Source organism: Drosophila obscura, unplaced genomic scaffold (assembly GCF_018151105.1).
Source record: "Drosophila obscura isolate BZ-5 IFL unplaced genomic scaffold, ASM1815110v1 contig_200, whole genome shotgun sequence".
NCBI classification, from domain to species: domain Eukaryota; kingdom Metazoa; phylum Arthropoda; class Insecta; order Diptera; family Drosophilidae; genus Drosophila; species Drosophila obscura.
The window spans coordinates 2,122,632-2,146,411 of record NW_024542791.1 but is presented as its reverse complement, the minus strand read 5'-3'; the positions used below and the strand labels follow the sequence as shown (position 1 = coordinate 2,146,411).

Sequence of the window (23,780 nt, the reverse complement as noted above, 5' to 3'; positions counted from 1 at the left end):
AGCGGATCCTTGGGATTGCCCGAGTAGACAGGTCTTTGCTGCACATGGCAGCACATGGATTCATGCACAATTTTAGATTATATTCAAAATTTCGTTTAAAATTCCAAAATATTAATTAATACAATTTTAGTTAAGTTTTTATATTACAAAGTAAATATTTATTGTTTCATAACGTTGTTTAACTAACTAATCAATTAACATTCAATACTCGGCGCATTCGTTTAAAAATCAACAAAGTTAAAATCATAGTAGAGTAGGCAGTGTATCGTAATAATACGCTAATAATACGAAACGTAATCGTCGATAATGCATGAACTAAAAGTAGGTTTAGCACATGCTACAAATTGCTTAAACTATTCGAAGGTAGGTAGTGATGATTGATGCTTGGAAGTGTATCCAAATGAAACAGTGTCAAGTCTTGGGTAAAAATTCTAATAAAAACTAAGGCACCGAATTGGTTGCAATCGCAATGGGCCATGTGGTGGGCCCCTTCATGACAATGTCCTCCAGTGCGTTCTTGATCTTGATGAAGCGCCGCTTGAACTCCAGGCCACAGCCCTTGGATAGGCGGAAATCGACTAGTATCTTGCCATCCATCTCGATGATGTGCGCCTTGAAGACCAGCCGCAGCTTGTTCCGATCAATGGTGGATACCGTGACCACACCCTCCTCGCTGGCCTTGCACGTGTATCCGCCCAGCCGTTCGATGGTGCCCACCAGCCGCTTGATCGTGTCGTCCCAGCGCGTGGTGACAAAGAATCTCGTCATGCGCCGCACCAGACGCTGGAAGTAGTTCTGCGAGGCGCTCTGCGTCTGATTCATCTGCGTGGCCAACAGCAGATCGTCCAGCAGGGCCGGCTGCGAGAAGCAGTAGCTGAGACGCGCCTCCTGCGCCACGGCCTGATTCTCCTGACCGCCAGTGGCACGACCGCTGCGCAATCTCACATCAAAGTCCTCGTCACTGCGCATCGTGGGCATCGGCTGGGAGCAGTAGTTCCGCGATATGGAGTCATCCAAGCCATTGCTCAGATGGGCACTCGACTGCAAACGTTGTCGCTTGGCCTTGGGCGAGCAAATCTCCAGGGCAGCCGCCGAATCGACCAAATCAAAGGAGCGATCTGTGCGTGCGTGGGTGGGTGGGTGAAGAAAAAGAGAAGAAAAGAAAAGTGTTTTAGTGGGCATAATATTGATGCAGATTTTCCATTCATTCATTATCAATAAAAACAACAAAAATTGTAAAAAACGTAAACAACTCAAGCGATAAAAATGCAAAAACCATTTGGGTTTTGGTGATAAAGCTCTATGGAACTTGGATATACACCATACAGCTAAAATCACCAAAGATCAAATAATGTGCAAACAAAAGAAAACTCATGGCCAAAAATAAAACATAAGCTGCAAAACAAAATGCAAAAATGGAATAAAATGCAAAAAATTTGTATGCAGAACGGCGGATTGTATTGGCTTGGTTGAGGGTTTTCCCACAGAGCCAATGCTTTGGTAATCTAGCTTTATGAAGTAGTTTAAATCTATCATACAGCTAAAGCGCCAAAGCAGAAGCAGAGCAGCGCAGAGCTTAGGCACAGTTTAAATCACTTTCGAATATATAACACTTTTTATCACAGAACACTAGATATAACACCCTTAATCGTTAGTCACTTTCGTTGCGGTTGCAGTTGCATCACCGTCAGTACAGGCACAGAGAGACTCTCAAGATGTCAAAAGCATTGAGAGTCACTAAGTACCTGAGCCGGCAAAAAGTGTGCTTGCACATAAATCACTCGATGAACACACATCACTTCTCATCATGCACGCGTGTCATTCAAATTCAAATTCAATTGCGCCTTACCGTGCTCGGTAAACTGCATGTTGGACCACTTGTGATCGAGAATCTTCTCCAGGGTTAGGCGTGTGCCCGGACTGGTGGCCAGCACTTTGCGCAGCAAGGATATGGCCAGCGTGTCCAGTTTGCTCCATGGCGTCTGTGTTTGCCAGCGATCATTGTCCTTCCAGTTGATGAACTCCGGACAACTGGCCGATGGCTGATCCCAGGGCAATTCTGTGTACAAATTTTATAATATTATACAAATTATATTAGCAATATGCGAAATTTGACAAGAGCAACAAAAAACAAAAAACGTGCGAAATGAAAAGCAATTTCAATTAAATATGTAAACGAGAGTAGGGTAGAGTAGAGTAGAGTATACGAAACGTGCTTTGACTGCGTAATGATTGCATTATTATTCTTCTTTTTTTTTAGTTCTGGTTATAACTGTGGTATTATCGTTCGATTTCGGTTTTCGTTTTCTGATTACTGTTGTTACTGTTGTTGTTGTTTTTGTTGTTGTTCTGGTTGGTGCGTTGTTAAGCAATTTAAGCTGGAGCTTTGGTATAAAAGCTTTAGATGATATACAATGTGCAAAAAACAATCTACAGCTAGAATACCAAAGAAACAGCAAAAATTAAAGGTGAACAAAAAGTGCATATGAAAGGCGGCAGACAGCGAATGGGCGAAAGGGCGAACAAGAGAGAGATAGACAAAACACAAAGCACAAAAAAAAAAAAAATGTAACGATAATACGTATGTGCATGTGCGTATACGTATGTATGTATGAATTCCCGTTAGATGAAAGCGAGTCGAGACGAGAGATGCTTGGCGTGGCGTGGACGATGCGATGCGAGGTGCTTAGGCGAGGGCGATGATTGCGATGCTTGGGTGAGGTGAGGTGCGGTGTGTGACAAAGAACACAGAATGCAAGGCAGGCAGGCGAGGACGTGCGAGAGAGCGAGCGAGCGAGCGAGACAAATATGCTTCAGATTTTGCAACTGTTGCCCTGTTACTGTTTTTTTTTTGCTTTAATCGGTGCACAAAATTATAAAAATTTGCCAACAAAACCAAAAACGGTGCATTAAACGGTTTTCTCCACACACACACACACGAAACACGTAAAATGATGATTATATCACTTGGTTCCAACCGATTTACACTTACCTCCTGCCAGCATGGTGACCAGTATGACGCCACATGACCAAATATCCGCAGGCTGTGCATGATATGGCTTCAGGAGCACCTCGGGGGCCACATACGGCAAAGTGCCGCAACGTTTGTCCAACAGCCGCTCCTTTCCCTTGCATCTGCATGACGAAAATGATGAGCAGCGGCAGCACCAGAGGGAACAGAGCAAAGCGCCAGCCGCCAAAAAGCGCCGCATGTGAAAGAGAAGAGAAGAACATAGAGAAAAAGTTTTAGCATAAGGGCAAGAGACAGATCGATCTTTCGTTTGATTGTGTTTGTATGTGTGTGTGTGTGTGTGTGTGTGTGTGTAAGCTTCTCCTTATCTATTCGAAATGCAGAACTGCCCAGGCACTGGCTAAACGGGAATGCAAGCATAAACTTCTTCCAGCATGAAAGCTCAAAGGTAGTTCTGGGTTTCTTTTACATTAAAATTCCCCAACACTAATGAGAGCACATCTACGAAATCTGTTTGTAAATCATCTGCCTCGTTTAACCAGTGCTTAAAAGTCCATTGAAAAGTGCATAGCAACAGAAAAAATGTCAAGCATAGGCGGCTAAAAGAGAATCCAAAAGCAAAGCAGCACAAAGATATGAAAGATAATGCCTGCCGCCGTCTCAAGCTCGAGTTGAAGTGTAAACACAAGTGTTTTATGGTGCAGAAAATGATGATTTGACAAATCTTTAACTATAAATAATTATTTTTCGGCATTTTCCTCCCCTCCCCTCCCCCGTCAATGGAGTGCAGTCTAAAGCAGAAGCAAAATTGCAATTAGCTAAATTGAGTTTTCGTTTGGCTCCCAAGGCAAAATCCTTTGGGGGTGTTTTCAATTAACAATTCTGCTTGTGGGTTCATTTTTGGCAACAAACTTTTCTTTCCTGGTCGGTCGGTCGGTCAGTGGCAGCGCTAATGGATTTTCTATGCTTAGCTATATGTGGAACCCCCCCCCTGCAGGGGTCTGTATTAATTTACTCAGTAGTTTTGACATGTTTCAATTGAAGCTTTTTGGAGTACATAAAGTTGGGAAATTTCCAGATCCGGAATTCAATATTTTGTCCGACTGATTGTTACTTCCAAGTATATGGGAAGGTTATTGGGTCTAAGTTAAAGACATAAAGTCCCTAGAGTTAGTATAGCCAACTATTTCTGAGGCAGCACGGTCTAATATTCTTTTCGTCATGATCGGAGGACTTTCAGAGGATCAATTGATCGTAAAAATTATCTGACAGGCAACTATTTCTTTCCTTTAAGGAAAAATAAACATTTTCCTAGCTTTAACTCTCATTGTCTATGGTTTCCAGAGCCTGAGACTCAGGAACCAAATATAATTTTCTCTTTGAGATTAATCTTTAAGCAAACAATCCATCTTCCTTTTCATAATCCTGCAAAAATCGCTTGAAAATTCTACATCCATCATCTATTATTATCTCGGGGTCTGTTCCGTTTGTGTTTGGTCAGATGTTTCCTTGGAAATGTAATTTTGTTGTACCTAATACCTAAACATGGTGGCCATGCCAAAGTCGGAGATCTTCACATTGTCATGCTCGTCCAGCAGCAGATTCTCCGGCTTGAGATCACGATGGGCAATGCCACGCTGATGCAAATAATTGAGTCCGGACAGGAGTTGTGTGAAATAGCGCTGGGCCTCGTGTTGCGGCATTCCCACATCGGGTTCTGTAAAAGAAAAAAAAATGCCAAAGAAAAATACGTTAAAAATACGACGCTTACTCTCTGGATAAATGTTCAGTTTAAGAGGTGGTTAAATGGTGTCAGTCAGGCAAAAACCAGCAAAAAGAAGTCACGGAAATTGAATTAAATTTTGTGACACATTTAAACAAAATGCAATTTATGTTTTAACCGCCTCGCACGTTCTATCTGTTGCTAGGAGTGTATCCTTCCTTGCCGCCTCTCCTATCTCTATATGTGGTGTGTGTTTTCCCCTAGAGAAACACGCAAAAACTGAAAATGGAAAATATGTGCAGCAGAGCACACAAAAACCCCGGGTGCCATGCACTGGCCGGCCAGGGGTCAGGTCAGGCCAGGGCAGGTGGAAAAACAAATGTAATGCGAGCGGCGAGAGCATCATCCTTCTGCCTGCCTGTCGTGCTGTGCGTGTCTAAAGGATTTATGGGCTTAGCCACGGCCTCGTCTAGTAGAACACCAAAAACAACAACAATGGCAAACAACAACAACAACCACAATAGCCATAGCAATGATGTTCGGGGTCGTACAACAAAAATGCAATCAACAGTTTTATGAAATTTTAATCAAAGCCTCTGGACACAAACAATGCGCCACAAAATGTTTGTTTAGTTTCCACTTTTACCTGTTGAGATTTTTGCCTCTCTGTAGTATGTAGTCTCGGTTTCTGTTTCTGTGTCCTTTTCAGAGCATTAGAAAGTCTCTCAAGTAAAGGACCAAACACAGTTTTCCCCACTCGGAAGTGCAGCATTTTCACCCCCTGCCAACTCAACACTCAAACGACATAATCAGAAAGACAGATACGACGAGCGATGGCAGGAAAACCTCAAGAGAGAGAACAAGAGGAGCCGCCTTCATCTGAGAGAACTAAAAGCTAGACAGATTGTATATCCTCCTGTCCCCTTGCTCCTTTCACCTGATTGACTGTCAAAGAAAGGTCGGTCGGTCCCTGAACATCCTGCTGCTGCATCCTGCTCGGCTGAGTCGTCTCTTCATTCCCATCTCCATATCTTTGGCCACACATATACATTTTCCATCATTTTGTTGCTTATTGATTTTGCTTTTCTGCTATTGACTCGACGATATGACTCTCCCTCAAAGGCAAAGAGCAAAATTATGTTTAGACATTTTCAATCGACAGAGCGCCTTGATGGAATTATCCACATATTGATTGAATTTTATAGTTTTCCCAATGAACGGTACGAACAGGCGGAAACCCTTTAAAAAGGCAAAAGGGAAGCTCTGTAAAGGTAAGGAATTTTTTGTTTTCTTGTTGCTTGTTTTTGTATTTGCGGAACACAAAAAGCTGATGAAAAGTTTAGTGAAAACAGAAAATTCCCGTAGTTTCAACAATTTTAATTGTCTGTCATTCATTCGAGTGTAGCTTTGATAGGGCAAAGCAAGTGGAGAAAACATTGGAAAAACTTGAGCATCGAGTGAAGAATTCAAGTGGCTGCATGGATGGATGATGTGGTGTTTTTTTTTTTTTCTGGTGCTAAAACGTTCAATTTCCTTTGGAAAATGGACCACCCTTTTGGGTGCGGGTGGTGCTGGGTGTTCGCTTCTTTGGTTTGCAAAAGTTTCAGTAATTAATTGAGATTAAGGGAAAACTCTGCTAAAGTTTTTGGCCTTGGGGCGACGCTCTACTTTTAAATGGAAATTGCAATCTATTGATTAAGGAAGGTTGTGGTCTGTCTGTCGCCTGCCTTAATTCGCTTAAATTCTTAGCAAGTTTAGATGCAATTTTCCTTGAGAAAATTCTCACTTGGTTACAATTTTGCCTTTTTGGTTACAACATTTCGTAGAAAATTCACAAAACGTGAATTACTTCATTTACTTTAATTGGAAATGGGTTTTCTTTGGTTTGTGTAGTTTTACTACGCATTTTACCAGTTAAGTTTACAAATAAATTTAATTTTCTTCATCAAAGTTCTCTGCACTTTGAGAAGAGAAACTTATGCCTAAAACGTGTGGCTCTAATTTGATAATGGAGATATTGAGTTCAAGTTAAGTTTCGTTTAATTATTAAACTTGGTAACAATTTCTATCGCTTGACAAAGTTTATGGGGTAATTTTTCTGGGATGCACAAATTGGAATCTCGAGACTATAGTCAAGATTAATCCTTGTGCAAGGACGTTTATAGTAATAAGGCGGATACTTATTTTCGTTCTTTCTTTCCATTTCTGTTACACGTCCCACGCGTCGTACAGCAGCGCTTCTTGGTCTCAGGTTTTAATGGAAATAAGTTGAAATAAAATTATCCCTTTAACGTTATTCATTCGTAATATCTTTATTCCGCTTTGCAGTAAAGAAATAAAAGTCCTGATTGAAAGTCTTGAATTTAATTTTCTGCAGCATAAAAATACGCTTGAAAATGAAAACTACTCAGAAAGTCGTGACACCGATAAAGCCCTGCTATCTCTACCTTTTTTTTTCCACTTTATATATTCTAAGAAAAGAGTGTAAAAATATAAATTTTAGTGAAGATAACAATTTCTAGGTAATCATTCCCCCCCACCAAACCACTTTCTTACAATTTTCCACAGAAATGTTGGACATTTTGCTTATATTTTGATAGTCTTCTTGCAGACATTTCCAGCTGCTTTTCTCGCTCTTGCGTTTTCACTGTCTATCCCTTTAGTTGGTTGGCTTCTTGTCACTCTCAATTTGTACTACCTGAAAAGTTTACGGGGGGGCGGAGGGAAAAAGATAAAGTTATAACAGGTGTACACCCACCCACCCAGAGGAGACCATCATGGTGGCGGCGCTTTTCCCATCTATAAGCTGCTGGCATGGCATGTCATGGCATCCTACTCTCGTTGTTGTCAGCATTCCGTGGTGGCGTGTGGCACACACACACAAAGACACACACACACAGAGAGTGTGGCACATTGTTTGCCATTCATTTATCATGTGGCATGTTGGCTGTTTCCTGCCATCCTGATGCTCCCTGATGCCTCCTCTGATGCTGGCGCCATTTGCACAACTCTTTGCGGGTTTAAATTAAATGGGAAAACGAGTGCGCGAATCTTCTTTTTCAATGTAGAATATTGACTGACTTTAAGAAGCTGAAGTGGCATTGCCGCCGCCCGTGGCATCAAGAAAAACACATCATTTGCATGCATTTCAAAGTCACAGAGAATACGCGCCCCAGATGATGATGGCGATGGCGATGGCGATGATGACGATGGGGCACTGCCACGAGCAGATGAAAGCTATAAAATTGCATGTCAGTAACATTTTAGCATAATTAATTGCATTTTACAAAGAGAGAGAGAGAGATACAGAGAGAGACGGAGAAAAGCGGAAGGAAGTATACCGAGATCATGTCCTTTTGCTCCAATCACAGAGCCAGCCACCGACCTCATTTATGCGAGGAAATTGCTCGAAAATTTCATTTGTAATTGAAGCATAACTTATATAGCATACGCCACCAGCAGGCAGGCAGCAGGGCACGGCAGGCCTTCTCTCTTTCACTGCCATCGCATCAGAAAAGGACGTGCTGATTGAGTGAATGACCAAATCGGTTCAGAATCGATATATCCTTCTGCTGCTGGTGCTGCTGCTGCTGCTGGGGTGAGTGGGTAGGTACAAGCTTAATGAATGCATTTCTGTGCAAACAGACACAATTAAACACACACGCACACACACACACACACGCATCCCACATGCGAGTGTAAGGACATCACATCTGTCTCTGGGAGAGTGCAGTGCACGGACTGTGTGTGTGTGTGTGTGTGCCTCTCCATTATGTTTCATTTGCATATTGAACCTATTTATGGCAACCCATTCATCGCACTCCACTCATAGGCCCTCACGCCCTCACTTCCTCCTCCTTCTCCTCCAAAAAGACTTTTTGTTGCATGCCCAACAGGCGCTAGACCACATCCAATGAGAGAGAGGGCGAGAGAGATGAGAGTGGTGACCAAATTGGAAGCTTGTGATGAAAGCTCGTGACTAACGGGAATATCAGATGATAAACCATTTAGTGATGATTCAAATTAATGAATAGATGCAGATCTCTAATGCAGAAACTTTTGGTGCAATTTGATTGATTTTTAAAAGCAAGTAAGTTTTAGTAAATTTACTCAAAGAAATTAAACCAACATTTGTGGTGGAAGCATAATTGATTTTCGATGAAAAGATGCGAAAAAATCTTTAATTTCTAATTATGTATTTATTTATTATTATTATTTATTTATTATTATTATTTATTTATTATTATTATTTATTTATTATTATTATTTATTTATTATTATTATTTATTTATTATTATTATTTATTTATTATTATTATTTATTTATTATTATTTATTAATTTATTGTTATTATTTATTTATTTAATTATCGCTCAGGCAAACACATTTTGTTGAAATTTTTCTGTTAAATATTGAAGCAAGGATCGTTGTGTTAAGTAAAGGAATATACCATGGACAATTTGTAAGCAAAAATTGCTGTTGACTTCTGGCGGGGATCAACTCAGTTGTCAGCATAAATTCCGATACATGAAAATAGATCAACTAACTCCCTTCCAAAATAGGTTCTTCTACAAATAAAATGAACACAAAATACCACACATAATTTATGAATGTTTGCTTTGATCTCTCTGTCTCTATATGCCACTAACTCATGGTAGATGGTAGCCACGGCCCACGCTCTCATCTCTAGATATCATTAAAAATGGCTTAGCAGCGTGGGACTAAATATGGCTGCCACCACATTGATTATTGCACTAGCTCCCACCCTCCACCAATGCAACAGAACCGAAACTGCCCCCTCTATCCCCAACAGATACAAAAACCAGCAGCAGCAGCAGCAAGAGTATGATGGAAAGTACAATGATGATGACGGTGTGATTGCGAAATAGGAGAAGGAAAATGAGCTATGAGGTGGCAATCAATGCAAGGATGCCACTTCCATTAATAGGAAAACTCTCTGTCTCTCTCTTTCTCCCTGTGCTCCCTGCCGCCTCTTGTCAACCCACCGATACCGAGTTGTATGTACGCGCGCTGACCTTTTGCCAAGTTGTTAATATTTATGAAAATGCCACGAACTTTGCACCTATTACTCCTCCCACACAGTTGCCTTTCCATTCCGTCTGTTTTTGGCAAATTGTCATTGCAAGTGGCAGGCAGGACAGAATAGGGAGGAACGAACCCCGCGCACTGTAATCAAGATCTGTATCTTGTCAATGTGATTTGTCGCTGGTCCCTACCCTCCATCCAACTGGTTTGTATTTTGGAATGTATTTTCCATCCATCCATGCCACATCCTTTAATCCTCCTCCGCTTGTCTCGTTCGTCTCTCTCTCTCTCTCTCTATTTTTGTGTGTGTGTCTGTGTGGCATTTTTCTGGGCTCCACATATTGGCATATTTGCGTCTGGGGGCCAACGTCTATATGGTTTTGGCATGTGTCGTCTACTTTACGTAGTCGAGTAAGAGTATTCTTTCATAACTCTGAGCTCTGTCTATCTGTCTGTCTGTCTGTCTGTCTGTTGTCTGCTATTTGTGTGGGTTGCACGGATTGTTAGGTTTTGGTGGACGGACAGGACACATACGGATTCTAGGACACACATCACATCATCTGTATGGATGGATGGATGGATGGATGGATGGTAAACCCGATTCTAATGAGCAATCCGACAGAAGTCTCCTCTTCCTCTTTTCAAGCCATAGTCTCGTTGTTTTCTGTGTTGTCTCTCTGGTAACCACTTTGAGGGATCATTTATGTTATTGGATTCCAGTTGTTGTTGTTGCTCTTGGTTTTGAGTTTGAGTTTGGCAAAGTTTTATGCGAAATTCGGACTTATAGCCAGTTGAGTGGCCAACAAACTTTAAGTAGTTTCTCCAACAGGCTTTTGTAATACGTACACAACTAAAAATAAAAAAAAAACAGTTTGACTGCAGTTTTGCTTTGTGGTTAAGTGGGATTTCACTTTGGTTTTTGGAAACTATCCAAAGAAGATTGCATTTGGCCATGAAATTTCAGTTTCAATCTATTCACTCGAATTGTCTTTTCAAATGGCATTTAAGTGGGCGTTGAATAAATGTCAAGTCAGAAGTAAATTTAAGTTTATTTTCTAGTTTTATTCTACTTTTCAGCAGCATCTGTTTTGGCTTTTAGAATGGTGTAAGAAAAGAGCAAAGAACAGTTAGAAGAACTTTTACTGGCTTACAATAAACTCTATACATCAAGCAAGGCATCATATAGGTGGAGATTTTTTAGCAAACTTTAACGTTTGATGGCCTAAAAGCAGTCGTGGGTCTTCTTAAATTTAAAAGCAGCGTAACAAAAATAATCCCTTATCTGCGAGACACGATTGAGCATCATTGAAGAGATCAAGCACACGACATGTATTTTGTTTTTTGTTTGTTTTGTTTATTCACAACAATAGGAGCAAGATATTGGGATCAGGTTTATTTTATTGACCCTGTTGCCCTATTGCAACTTTGATTCGCTGTACACAATTTCCCCTAAGCGAATAGACACATTTATTACGAATGACACGCTACAGATACAATTTGCCAGATAGAATTCGGGTTTTTTATGCGATAAATTCTAAAAAATATATCAAGCTTTAAATAATAAAAACCCTATAGTTTTCGATATATTTAGATACGAATTTTTCCATATTATGGGGTAAAAAACCACCAGTTTAAACGTAATACGACACGATGTAATTAACAGCTGTTTTGTTCTTTCCCACTGAATGGCCGGCCAGTCTAGCGTTAACGTGGAATACAACATCCAGATGAAACCAATGCCTATGGTACTTTATTATATAAATGAAATATTTGTTTTCACAGAAATCAGCTTTCTGCTATCATTCAGGGAACATATTTCAGAGACAACTCGTTGGCGGTTTTCCAATAATTGTTGCGTTACCAGTTAGACAACTTATTCGGCTGGCTCAACAAATGTTGATTTTTATAAGCTTTTATCACTGTCATTCTTACACTTTCAAGTGTAAAATTTCATTGCGTACTCACCAATTCGATCGAATAGCTCTCCGCCGGCGGCATATTCCAAGAAGATGTACTCCACACTGCCCTGCGAGCGCTTGCCAAAGAACCGCAGAATGTGTGTGTCCTGAAGCATCTTTTGTATGCACACCTCCTTCCGCACCGATGTGACGGCATCCGGATGCTTCTTCAGATCCACCATCTTCATGGCCACAGCTTCGCCCGTCTGTCGATTGATGAGCAGCTTCACTCTGCATTTTCACACAGACGCACACACACACACAAACACACAGGAAAGGGAAGAAAGGAGAGAAAGTACTGGAATTAGCTACTGGAACAGCTCGGGGGGAACAACTGTGAATTGCTGCAGTTGCAACTCGGTTCGTTGTCGTCTGTGCATCGACTGGTCCGGTGTGGCAGCGCCGTGTTCCCCGTTTCGGTGGCGGGATGTCAGGATGCCGCCGCCGCCGCCGCCATGGGACATGCGCAGTGTGGAGCCTGCCCGGCAGGGGGCACAGCAGCAGCAGTCGTTGTCGTATACAGCGGGAATACGCCGGAAAAGTGCGTTTCAGTTACAGTTCGTTCGGTTTCTTTTTTTTGCCACTGCTCTGCGGCAGAAGCATTTCCGGTTTATTGACTTCGACCCACACACATATGCATGCACGGGGGGACACACACACACACACAGACCCAGATGCCAAAAACTTGATGAAATTTTTCGGATGGTAACTTACTCGCCATAGGCGCCCTCGCCGAGGGTCTGCGCCAGTGTCCAGCCCTCGACAAATTCCCGAGTGGCTCCGCCAACAGCTCCTCCACCGGCGGCTGCTGCTGCTCCTGCCATAAAAGCCGCCATTTGTTTGCCTAGTCCTACCGATAGGCTCCTATCGGTCGCTCGCTGGGTGCACGGTTGGAGGAGGTCTGGGTTCTGTTTATTTTGCTGCGTGCCTTAATATCCTGTTGGCCGTATCCTGTGTGTTGTATTGGTGCCTTGCCGCCATGTGGTATCGTCCTCTTCGTCGTCGTCATCTGTCGCCTGCTAAAGCTTCTGCGGCGACCTCGTGCATAGCTGTCACAGAGGCAAAAACAAAGATGGCTATTAGTGGAAGAACACACAGAGTAGAAGCGTCAAAAAAAGAAGCAAAAAGTTAAGGGTAAGGGTAAAGGATATAGCACGGGGGGGTACGTAATGAGAGGGTAATGCCGCCAAGCGTCGAACTTTTCTAATTTGTATTGCGATGTGTTCCACACAATTCCACAACGTTCCGCTGCCGCGCGCTGTCATTCACATTTACGCTTTGTTTCACACGCATACATATACGCACACACACACTTCTACGAGCCAGGGAGAGAGAGAGAGTAAGAGAGAGTGCGAAAAAAGCACATGGGGATGCTGCCTGCCTGCCTGCCTGCTGCTGTTGAAATTTTGTGGTGTTTTCAACTACGTTTTCCTGCTCCTGCCTGCCGCCTTTAATATTTCATCCTTTGGCATGGTCATGGTTCGTTCGGCTCACCATTCGGGCAGCCGGCCGACAGCCAGCGCAGGCGCTTCACAGCTTTTGCGAATACAACAAAAAAAAAAGAGCGCGCAAGCTTCGCTTCGACGGGCAATTGAAGCGAAAAAGGACATGGGCAGAGTTGAGTGAATCATGCGAGTGTGTGTGTGAGTGTGTGTGTTTGCATGAGTAATAAGGAAGGACACAGTGGAACATGCGAGATATGACAAAGAACTAAACAAAGGAATACTCAAAGGAATTTCAACAAACAAGTTCATAGATCGGTAGTAACCACCACTTTCATTCCTAGCTATTCATTCAACCCTTTAAATTCCTGTATACCTTTTTATGGCAATTGTATGTACGCTATGGTTTCTCTTCTGGTATGATGATCTGGTTCCAGCAGAATATTTTGAAATGGTATAACAAAGAGTGGCACAAAGGAACACATGTGAAGGCAGTTAAAGAGGTCATAGGACCGATCTAGAAGCCACCCTTTAATCTCATTTCACAATAATTATTCATTGAGCGCACATCCAAATGTTTGTCCCTCGTTTATCTCACATATTATATTTTTGGTTCTTTCCCACTGTGCCTGTTCTATGTGGTTGTGTGTGTGTACATTTGCGTGGGTGTGTATCCATGAGTGGGGGGGTGGTACAGCAGAGCATCATCATCAACAGTCGCAGTTCCTCTTCCACTACAAACCACCATCCTTCCCACTTCCTTTGCCCCTCGACAAGCCTCCATGGCAGCATATTGCGTATATTAAACTAGCGCTGGAAAAAGCTCTCCACTCATCATGCACCATCTCCACTGTCGGTCCAATCACCCTTCCTCACGCTAGCTCCTACTCTGCTCCCTCTGGATCCATCTCTGTCGGTTCCTAGCTCTCTCTCTCTGACATTCCATCCTCTGTCCAATCACCCCCTTCCCTCTCGGGCTCCAGCGCTCTCTCTTCTGTCCATCAGCGCAATATGACGTCGCCGCTATGCCTGACTAGCTTTAATTTGCTGCCATTGCTCTCTCTCTCTCTCTCTGTTCAGCTCTCAACGAGCTTGCGCTTGACTAAGCTTGAGTGAAGCTGGAGAGGATGCTGTGCTGGCTGTGTTCCCCGAGAGAATTCTGTTAGTTGGAGTCTGTTCTGCCGCTGCTTCTTCTTCTTTATGCCGGCTCTCTGCTGCTGCTGCTGCTTGTTTTACCGGCAAAGCTTCTTCGCCTGCCTCTGCTAGCGTTGATTTCTCTGCCAGCTACGACTGCGCTGCCACTGTTGCTTTTGGCTTGTTCAACAGGCCACCATTAACATTTCTTATGGGGCATGGCTTGTCTGTCCCGTCTGTCCTATCTGTACTTTTTCTTTGTACATTCAACAGAGTGGAATTTTTTCCTGCGTAAGCGTCTGTTTGCGTTAACGTATGTATGTTTGTTTGTGTGTGCGTGCGTATTCGAGAGTTTTCCTTTTTTCTTCTGTTCTCTTTTTTTTTTGCTTTATTTTTTCATGTCAGTTTTTCTTGGGGCTATTTTTAGGTTTTGTGCCAGAGGGAAAACCATTTTTTGTGGGTTCTCTTCCTCCTATTCTTATCCAGTTATTTCTTTCTTCTTTTTTTTTTTGTGGTGAATAATTGAAAAGTTTTTTAAAATCCAATTTTTGCATAAGAACTGGGTTTTGATATTCATGGAAATTGTAAAGGGGATTTATGGATAATGGATATAGAGGGATCCCTGAGGCCGGAGGGATATATGCACCTATCCTATGTGTATATCCTCAAAGGATTATAATCTGTCACACTGCTAACAAAAAGTTTAGTTGAGTTGAGTTAATTTCCCAAAATGATGAAATATCCTTTTCTAAATTATTCATACAATCCCAAAACCCCCTTTCTCATCGCATAGCACAAGGTGTGCAAAGAGAGGGTGTTGTGGAAGATAACATGTGTTGCACCATTAAAGCTTCAACGACAAAATGTAGAGTGGGCCAGGGCAGCAAGTGGCAGCGGGGCGTGTCACACAGCACGTGTCGACAGCCTAAAGCCAAGCCAAAACCTCAAAAGTGATGGAATGAAAAGAAGGGGTGAAAGAGTGTGGGGAGAGAGAGATACCGGATGAGTAATGAAACTCCACTAAAAACTTTGACAAGTTTTTCACAAAAAAAACTTTCCACTGCGGCTGAAAGAAGCAAAAAACTTCCGCCCGAGAGATATCAAAGTTGGAAAAGTATGTTATGGAGACCATTCATTCATTCATTCATGCAGATGTGTATATGGGGAAAGACAGGAAAAGACACAACCCCCAAAAATCAGTTTCAAGAGAATTCCTTGCTTAAAGTTTAGGCGGCAAAAGAAATAGCTGAAGTATGTTAGATAGAAGTTACTAAGCATAGTTTTGCTCTGATGTGGAGAGTTCCCTTACATACTCTGTGAATATGGATAAGCTAATGCTGTCTAAACATATGTCTTAGGTAAGGAGCATCTTACTTAGAGAGGATAGGGACAGTTCTATAGTTTCAATATTTCTTAAAATATATCTAGATCAAATAATTAAACGCTTAAAGCACTGTATTTATAGCAGATGTTTGTCATCCACACGGCATTTATTTTGTTTTTGTTTTATTCTCGGGCATTCTCTCGAGTCTAGCATCTAGCTAGCATGTGACGCGTCATGTGGGAGCGATGAAAGCAAAGATGGTGGGTACAAGGCAATCTCCCAAGTTCTCTCTCTATAGAAAGTCTCCATCGAATAGAAAACCGCATTAAAACCGCACTGATGCTCGTATTTGAACCCAAATCATTAAGAAATTGTCACCTGTCATAGGCCTCGTATCATAATAAATGAAATGAAAATGTTGTGTGATGCGGGGGAAAAACCCATAAATTTGTCCTGCGTTTCCACTCTTATCAAAACAATATAAATGACTCAGAGGCCGAGGGGGTGCCCATGACAAACAAAAGTAAATTGTAGGACATTTTTTGGCTCCTTTTTTGTGTGTTGCCCCATCAGATAAATGCAACTAGATTAACTTTTGTGTAATGAAATCTAAGGATATTTAAGGCTATGACTAAACAATTTCACAGGAACACGAAATTGGATGAGAATGAGGATAATATTACCAGCAGCAGGCAGAACTACCCACAAAGGAGCCAACAACGAAAATCCTAAACAAACAGAGCGAGAGAGTTTTAGAGTAAAAATCAAATAAAATTAAAGAGTCAAACGAAGCGCACAAGAGGATAAGGAGGAGGAGGGATGTTGAAGCGTGTCTTTGTTGCCACACCAGCAAACACACACACACACACACAGAGAACCAGTAGAACCATTTTCATGGATTAGTGAAAAGGCAAAAAGCGAGCCAAGAGGAGAGACCAAAGCAGGCCACAGAGGACAGGAGTCACCAGCCCTGGACACAAGTGGCTGTGGGGTGGGGGGATACCCCATCCCAGGAGGAGTACAGAAGGAGAGTTGGAGTACAGGAGACAGACAAAACTAGTCGAGTCGCTGGCTGGATGAGTGGGCAGAGGGAAAGCCAGCCAACAAGCGGCTACAAAATTAATGATATTGTGGCAAGTCGAAATCCAGTCTAGCGAGAGTCGAGTCCAGTCCAGTCCAAGTCCAAGTCCAGGCCATGGTCAAAACCATCTGGGTTGGCTTATTGGCTAATGCCAAATAGAAAAAAAAAAGAAAGAAAACCCTGTAATGATGATGGTTGATGGTTAGCCAAGCCATTAGCCCCGCAGGAGCCAAGATTTCCAGCAGCGGTTTCAGATTTCTTCCAGCTCAAAGGGCGGAGGGAAAAATGGAGGTTTGCAATAAAGAAATTTATGAATATTTTTTATGGCTTGACAGAGTCCGAAACACAGAGCAAAGCAATGAGATCCCAAGAAACTAATAGTAATAGCTGTTGTGGGAGCAAGCGCGGAGGGCTCCGACTCACGATTCCAATGGAAGGAACGAAAAGTCCACGCGAGAACTGAAACTGAGTTATAGGATAAGGATTACTAAAAATCTATGTTTTCATTATCAGAATCACTTTAAAGTTTAAACAATTGGTTTACGAAATTCTTAAGAAATGCATTTTTCTGGATATGAGAACAACAACTAGAAATTGAAGATATGAGCGATGAGATGGTTAAATGGTTCAAGCAAGAGGCTGCCTAAAACTTATAGTTGGACCATAGAACACAGAAAAATATCAATATCTTATCGAGAGCACTAAAAATACATTTTTTAAAATGCTTTTAACAGAAATTTCCTACTCAACAGAAAGAATGTAACATTCAACATGTTTAAAAAATCAGATCAGATTCTGAGATCAGATAAAACTAAGATCAATCCTGCACCCAAGAACTATTTATAGCAAGCTCTCCAATATTAATCACCCTTCAAACACCTTCCAATTCCACGGTTTCCACTATATTTAAGCTTCTTCTAATAATTTATCTCTCGTTGTGGCCAGAGGAAGGATCCTCTAGTTTGCTGATCATTTTGCAGATAGTATGCAGATACACCAGCAGGCAGGCGGCTTTTGCAGAGGCCGGTCTTTGCGACTCGTTACAGCACCACCACCTCCTCCTCCTCCTTCTCTGGGGACCAGGGGACAGGCACATAGCAACAGCGCGAGTTGCAGAAAAACTTCAGGACAGAGTCGTCGTCGCTGAGGTGTGTGTATATGTGTGTAGTGTACGTGTGTGTGTGTGTGTGTAGTGTCGGTCTGCACGGCGGCCGATAAGGCTAAGCAAATACGAGTTTTGTAAAGTATTTCAATTTGAACATTCGCTTTTTTTTGTGCGCCCTGTACATGAAGAAGGAAGGAGGCTCCAACGGCTGGCTGCTGCGAACAGGAAAGCAAGAAATGAAAAAAGATATTGCATGGCTATAAAAAAAAGAAGAAAAAGAGACACAGGCATCGGAAGGATGGACCGACCGACCGACCGACGGACAGGCATAACAGGCTGGCAGACGGACAGACAAGTGGCAAGACCAGCGTTGCAAGTTTTTTTTCTTCAATTTTTTTGTTGCTTTCTGGTAACCTCGAGAGTTTTTCCTTTTTTTTTTGCGGGCATTGCAAAAAGAGCAGGGGAGGGGCAAACAAAAAAAATGCCGCATATGCAATATGTTGTTTATAAATTGCACGCCCAAGCAAAAGTTTATTTAATTAATATGATAAAGAGTGATTACCGTCGCGTCTGCAGTAGGAGGGGTGGAGGGAGACTGGGTGTCATCAATGGAATCGTTTCGGGGGATTCATCTTCTCCATTTTCAGAGCGAGCACGCGTTCGCGGTTCCTTTGAGGTTATTTACTCTTCACATTCTGGCGGTTCCATCTTTATTCCTTGCTCTCCTTGGACTGCCTTCTTCTCCTTGATCCGCTTTATTTTTCTCCAACTCGGGTTTTTGGGACGTTTCCTTCTGCATTTTTTTTCTCCGTTCTCCTTAGAAGCTTTCCTTCCAAGCATCACCATCGGGCAAAGGCAACAACTACCCCCAGGGGGTTATAAGAAAAGGCGCTCCGAATCGAGACCGAAACGAACCGAATTGAACCGTGTTTTTTTGTCGAAAAAGTCACCACTGAAAAATGTCTCAGTCCGCGTCTTCGTCGAAGCTTAGGACACACTCACACACACGCGCGCGCAGAGACACAGACACAGACGGTATCCATCCGGCATCCTGTGAGCCGCGTTGTGTCTGTATCTACACCGAAGTCGCCACCTCTTGGCAGGGACATCCTCCTCGTGGTCCGTGGTCTGTTTTCGCCTCCCCATTCTGATTCGGCTTTTCGGGAAATTCGATTGAAAAACGTTTACTACAATAGTACAACTACTACTATACGACACTACTATGATGGCGAGTAAAGCTATTTTCGGGTTTTTCTTTTTTAGCTTTTGCAAGTCCTGCTGAAGGCCGTTCGTCCTGTTTCACCGTTGAATTTGAATTGGATTATTTGAGTGCGATTGCATTTGGCATGGACAAAAAACTCGTACCAAACGCAGACACACTCAAGAGCGCGTGAGCTCAGTTCTGCGTTCAGTGAAGAGCGACGTCACAAAAGCTAGAGAGCACAGCCGAAGATAGAGAGAGATGGCAGAATGGGAGCTTACGCTTGCGCGCGCCAAAACGGTGGATGGATGGATGAGATGAGTGAGAAAGGAAAGCAACAGCCACACACATACACACGTTTCCTCGGTGGTGGTGGATCCTCTCTCTCTGCAGCCTCTCGCCAAAATCTTTCAAGTTTAACTTGCTCTCAACGTTGAGAAAGCCGGCTGCCGGCGAGGGCTGTTGCCCCTTTTTTTCTTTGCTTTGCCACTGCTACTTCTCTGCATCTTCTTCGTCTTTTATGTGACTCGACTCCTTCTCCCTTTCCAGCGTTTGCGTCTTCCTAACTACCTATTCCTTTAGGAAGCTTTGCTAACGTCGCTGCGGACCTTTTTCCTCAAGCCAACATAGGAACAGAGTGAACCTTACAAGAAATTTGCGAAATTCGATACTGTCACCTATTAAAAGTAATTGGATTGAACAGAATTTCAGACAAAACAAAATCAAACTGGTCCACTCTAAAAAGGGAGCGAGGCAGCCACACTCGGAAAAGTATTTATTCATACACGTTCGAAATAAAACCTGAGAACATAATGAAGACCATGTAAGGTTTGCAATATTGCTGTGGGTAAAGTCAAAAAATTTTCCCAAAATAATTGTTTCTTAACCATACAAATTATATTTAACCAGCTGTTCGAACTTATTTGGGAGTAACTGTAACTTTATCTTTTGGTGTCGCTTCTCGACTCTTCTATTATCGCTCCTGAAAAAGACTCAAGTCTCGTTTACATACTCATACACCCCTCCTGCTACTCTTTCTCTGTTTCACCATCTCCTTTTCGCTGACTGGACTCACTACTACTTCAATATTTATGTGTGTATTCTGCGTAACAGCAACAATATGATGTTAATGCAAAAAACACAACCACAGCAGCAGCAGAGCGACAGCAGCATCCAATTCCCCACCAACTACAACAGCTTTTGGCTTGACAACCAAACAAAAGGGAGAGAGAATAAGAAAAATAATAAAATAAAATAAAGAAAGAAAGAGAAAAGAAAAGCAGAGAAGACACAATAGACGCACGCGGTTGCCGGGGAAACAGTGAACTTGCAGTACTTTGCAGGGCTTTGCATGTGCGAATGTACAAATGTGTGTGTCTCGTTCACACTCTCAGGCGAGAAGCGAAGCTGAGGACACAACAAGATGAGAGAGATGCCGACTGAGCCATGGAAAGCTAATATAGGGTGAGGCAATCGATCAGTTCGAGGACGCACATTTGATAAGCTTTTTCTTAAGTCTCATGGTGATGCTTGCATAGATTGGACAAATCAAGATATGGTCTCTGATATAATAATTCATCACCCTATATTAATAAACCTTGCCCCCTTCTGACGAAAGACTGGTGAACACACACACACACACGCAGTTATTCTCTTTTCCAAGCGGGCGCTTTGGGTAAATTTGCTCTGGCGACACTGCGACAGATTATTTGGCTTAATTGATTGGCTCATCAAATTAATAACAGTTCCATACACAGAAACAATACTATTCCGAAGGGGGTGTAGCCGAGAATTGATTAGGGAATTATTCTGCTCCTTTCTTGGACATATGATAAATGGGATAAATAAATACAGTGGAAGTTGTGTAATTGAAACCAGCAGCTGGCAGAAGTAAAATGAGAGAGTATATCTGTATATATCATTTTACAAGCTATTCATTCTTTTATTATGATTTGCTATTTATACAGGGTGTGCCAAGTTTTAGTCCTCCATGTAAACATTAAATAACTTTGACATTTGTGAACAGTTTTGCATATAGAAGGTATTTTTATTTATTTGGTCTTTTAGAATTCATTCAGACTAATTTTTGAATTTTTCCCCCCTTTTTGCATACTTGTTAGTTAGAAACCAAAATTAAAACTGAATGTACATTGGAAATTTTAGCTGATTCAGCCCTCCCTTTCGCAAAATCCTGGGTACTACCTTGGTTAAACCTTTGGAAGATCATATTTTTGCCCTATTTTTTTATGTTGATTTCAACTAATTGATCCTAATGCTGGGCTACATCTGAATCGTTTTCTTTAAATATTATACTCTTCATAACGCTTTCATTGATTCTCATGGACTTTTTCATCGCAGTTTTTTAAATACATTCTCCGTTTTTTATACCCGGTACTCAAAGAGTTAAGGGGTATATTCGATTTTTTGTTAAATTTAGAAAGTAAAAAAAAAAAATAATGTTTAGCTATACTAGAAATTTTCTATTATAATATAGAATTCTCTTCCTTCCCTATTTATATGAATATATAAATTATGTGTTATGTGTAGCTAGGCCTCCAGTTATGTGTGTGTGTGTGTAAATACTGATTAAATCAGTTCAGTTCCCTATTTGAGGATTCTGTGGCCACCCCAGGGCACGATGTTGCCGCTGCCTCATGCGCCGCTTGGATATATGTCCCGTAGGTTCTCCCTTTTTGGGTTCTGCAGTAGCTTCGGTTTTCTCCAGCGGTTTCTTCGGTATGGCTCCAGTTTCTGCGGCCTTCTTTGGTCCTGTTGCTGCGACCGGCTTTAGTCCTGTTGCTGCGATCGGGTTTAGTCCTGTTGCTGCGACCGGCTTTGGTCCTCTTGCTGCGATCGTCTTTGGTCCTGTTGCTGCGCCCGGCTTTGGTCCTGTTGCTGTAGTCTTCTTCGGTTCCAGTGTCATCTTTTCGAGCAGTTTGTATGGTACACCGGCATCATCCTGACTGCTTAACGTTGTTTCCACATCCGATACGGCGGATCCGTAGATGCTGTCCAAAGTGCTGTCGTTGGCAGTGTGGTACGAGCCAGAATCGTTGAAGCTGGTCGAGAGACTGCTTTTGGTAGTGTCCTTGGCCAGACGTGTCTTGCGAGGCCGAAAGTATTCGGGATCCGTGATCAAGGGCAACTTACGGTGGCCATTGCGGACCAAATGAATCGGCCCCTTGGGTACGTACTCTTCCTTAAGCGGAAGCGGGGCCAAGGGTTCAGCACCCATGGACATCAGGCCGTAGTGGCGCATCATGGCGATGGCCTCTTGCTCAACGGTGCTCGTGTCTTTCCAGTCGGCCATGGTGGCGTGCTCACCCAGCGGCTTGGTGCCGGAGATCTGTTGAATGCGCTCCATCATGGTCAGGGAGTCCTGAATCCTCTTGGTCTTGGAGCTGGCCGGGCCGTACTGCATATCAATCTCGGCGTTGCGCTTGTCGCGATCCGCCAAGTATTCGTACGTGCCCGGTGGACGCGGAGTATACTCCGCTTCGCGCTTCATCTCATAGGCCATCTGGCCCAGCACAAAATTGCAGCCCGGCTGCGAATCGACGAGATCGTCCTCAAAGCGTGTCGACGGGGTCCAAGCCATTTTGGATCCAAACTAACGGAGCAAATTTCAGATTTACAGTTAAGCGCGAGTCAGCATAAATTGCGTTCTACACTTACTTTCTCGGTTTAACACGAAACTGGCGCACAAATGTAGCATGCAAGCCGTTGGCACAAGTCTCACAACTTACTTAACTCGAAAATAAAATAAATTAAATAACGCTAAGCTAAGCTAAGCTATATTATTAAAACAAAAAAAAATTCGATTTGAGCGTCAACTTAAAAGGCGTCGGAAAAAGGGTTGCCACCCGGCGTGGAAAGGGAACACGCGTTTGGGCAAATATTGCGCATTGGGCCACCATGCTGTGGGGAGTTGTCGCTCACCGGTGTGGTAGATTATTTTGCGCCAAAAAGTCAAACAAAAGGAAAATGTTTAAAAACGCACAAAAACCATGCCAGACACTGCGTCAGCAAACGGGAGATACAACTGCTTGGCAGGGGGCGGGGGCACTCTTCACTCGATTGATATGTCGCATGGAATGCTAATGTTTATTTAAGCAAACTTACCAGAGGCGTCTCTTTTTCGCACACCTTCCGGCTGCCTTCTGTATGGCTGTCTACGTATACACAAATTGCACTGGCTCGCGCACAAACGCACGGCTGACAAATGGACTTTTTCCCACCGGCACTCACTTCAATTTGGACGTGCACATGCTCTCATTTATGAATTTAATTATTTAATTTGCGAAAAATGGCCAGTAGAGGTGTCAAACCATCGAGGGCACTATCCATAGTATCGATATTTTACTGCTAGTCTCTACTATCGACGGTTTTGCGACTATCATGATAGTATCGAGCTACAGTCGTTGCGCTTTTGATATGTTTGGATTGGCTGCTATAAAATACGAAGACAAATTTGTAAAAAAAATCGACAGGTGGCATCTAATTTTTACAATGGACAAGTTCCTAAAATGTTTCAATGGTTTTTAAATAATTATTTCAGCCCGATACTATCACGATAGTATCGACTGTTTTTTCAAAACATTCGACGTTGATATTCCTCGATATTGATATTCCGTTTAATATTACCAGCTAGCTGGGACTCTCAGCCGTAAAAAAATAATTTTATCCGATAGATACATACATTTTGTTCAGGATTGGTTAGTTTTTAGAACTCTTTTTCATTGGATTGTTTACATATTAAGGTTCAAACAAAAACGGCCACACCACGAAAATGAGGG

At 42.5% G+C, this 23,780-nt stretch overlaps 2 protein-coding genes across 3 annotated transcripts; both read right to left on the bottom strand.

The window, feature by feature from the left end:
• Window positions 1-208: 208 nt before the first annotated feature.
• LOC111076160 (serine/threonine-protein kinase grp) lies at window positions 209-23,330 on the bottom strand. 2 transcript variants are annotated; one of them, XM_022369836.2, is made up of 7 exons: window positions 23,107-23,330; window positions 12,412-12,746; window positions 11,705-11,928; window positions 4,511-4,688; window positions 2,993-3,135; window positions 1,850-2,059; window positions 209-1,118 (listed from the first exon to the last, which is right to left on the bottom strand). In XM_022369836.2, the coding sequence occupies exons 2-7, from the start codon at window positions 12,531-12,533 to the stop codon at window positions 442-444; spliced, it is 1,554 nt and encodes a 517-aa protein (XP_022225528.2). In that variant the 5' UTR covers window positions 12,534-12,746; window positions 23,107-23,330; the 3' UTR covers window positions 209-441. The 2 variants fall into 2 exon arrangements, with proteins under 2 accessions (XP_022225528.2, XP_022225534.2); XM_022369842.2 differs by lacking the exon at window positions 23,107-23,330 and adding an exon at window positions 18,346-19,084.
• Window positions 20,937-22,831, bottom strand: LOC111076177. Its single transcript, XM_022369855.2, has 2 exons — window positions 22,660-22,831; window positions 20,937-22,594 (listed from the first exon to the last, which is right to left on the bottom strand). The coding sequence occupies exon 2, from the start codon at window positions 22,580-22,582 to the stop codon at window positions 21,581-21,583; it is 1,002 nt and encodes a 333-aa protein (XP_022225547.2). The 5' UTR covers window positions 22,583-22,594; window positions 22,660-22,831; the 3' UTR covers window positions 20,937-21,580.
• Window positions 23,331-23,780: the final 450 nt, after the last annotated feature.

Coding starts and splice junctions, on each gene's coding strand:
- LOC111076177 (XM_022369855.2), bottom strand. CDS start 22,582: ATGGCTTGGACCCCGTCGACACGCTTTGAGGACGATCTCGTCGATTCG.
- LOC111076160 (XM_022369836.2), bottom strand. CDS start 12,533: ATGGCGGCTTTTATGGCAGGAGCAGCAGCAGCCGCCGGTGGAGGAGCT. Junction 4,689..11,704: donor AGAGCTATTCGATCGAATTG/GTGAGTACGCAA, acceptor TTTCTTTTACAG/AACCCGATGTGGGAATGCCG. Junction 1,119..1,849: donor CATGCAGTTTACCGAGCACG/GTAAGGCGCAAT, acceptor ACGCACGCACAG/ATCGCTCCTTTGATTTGGTC.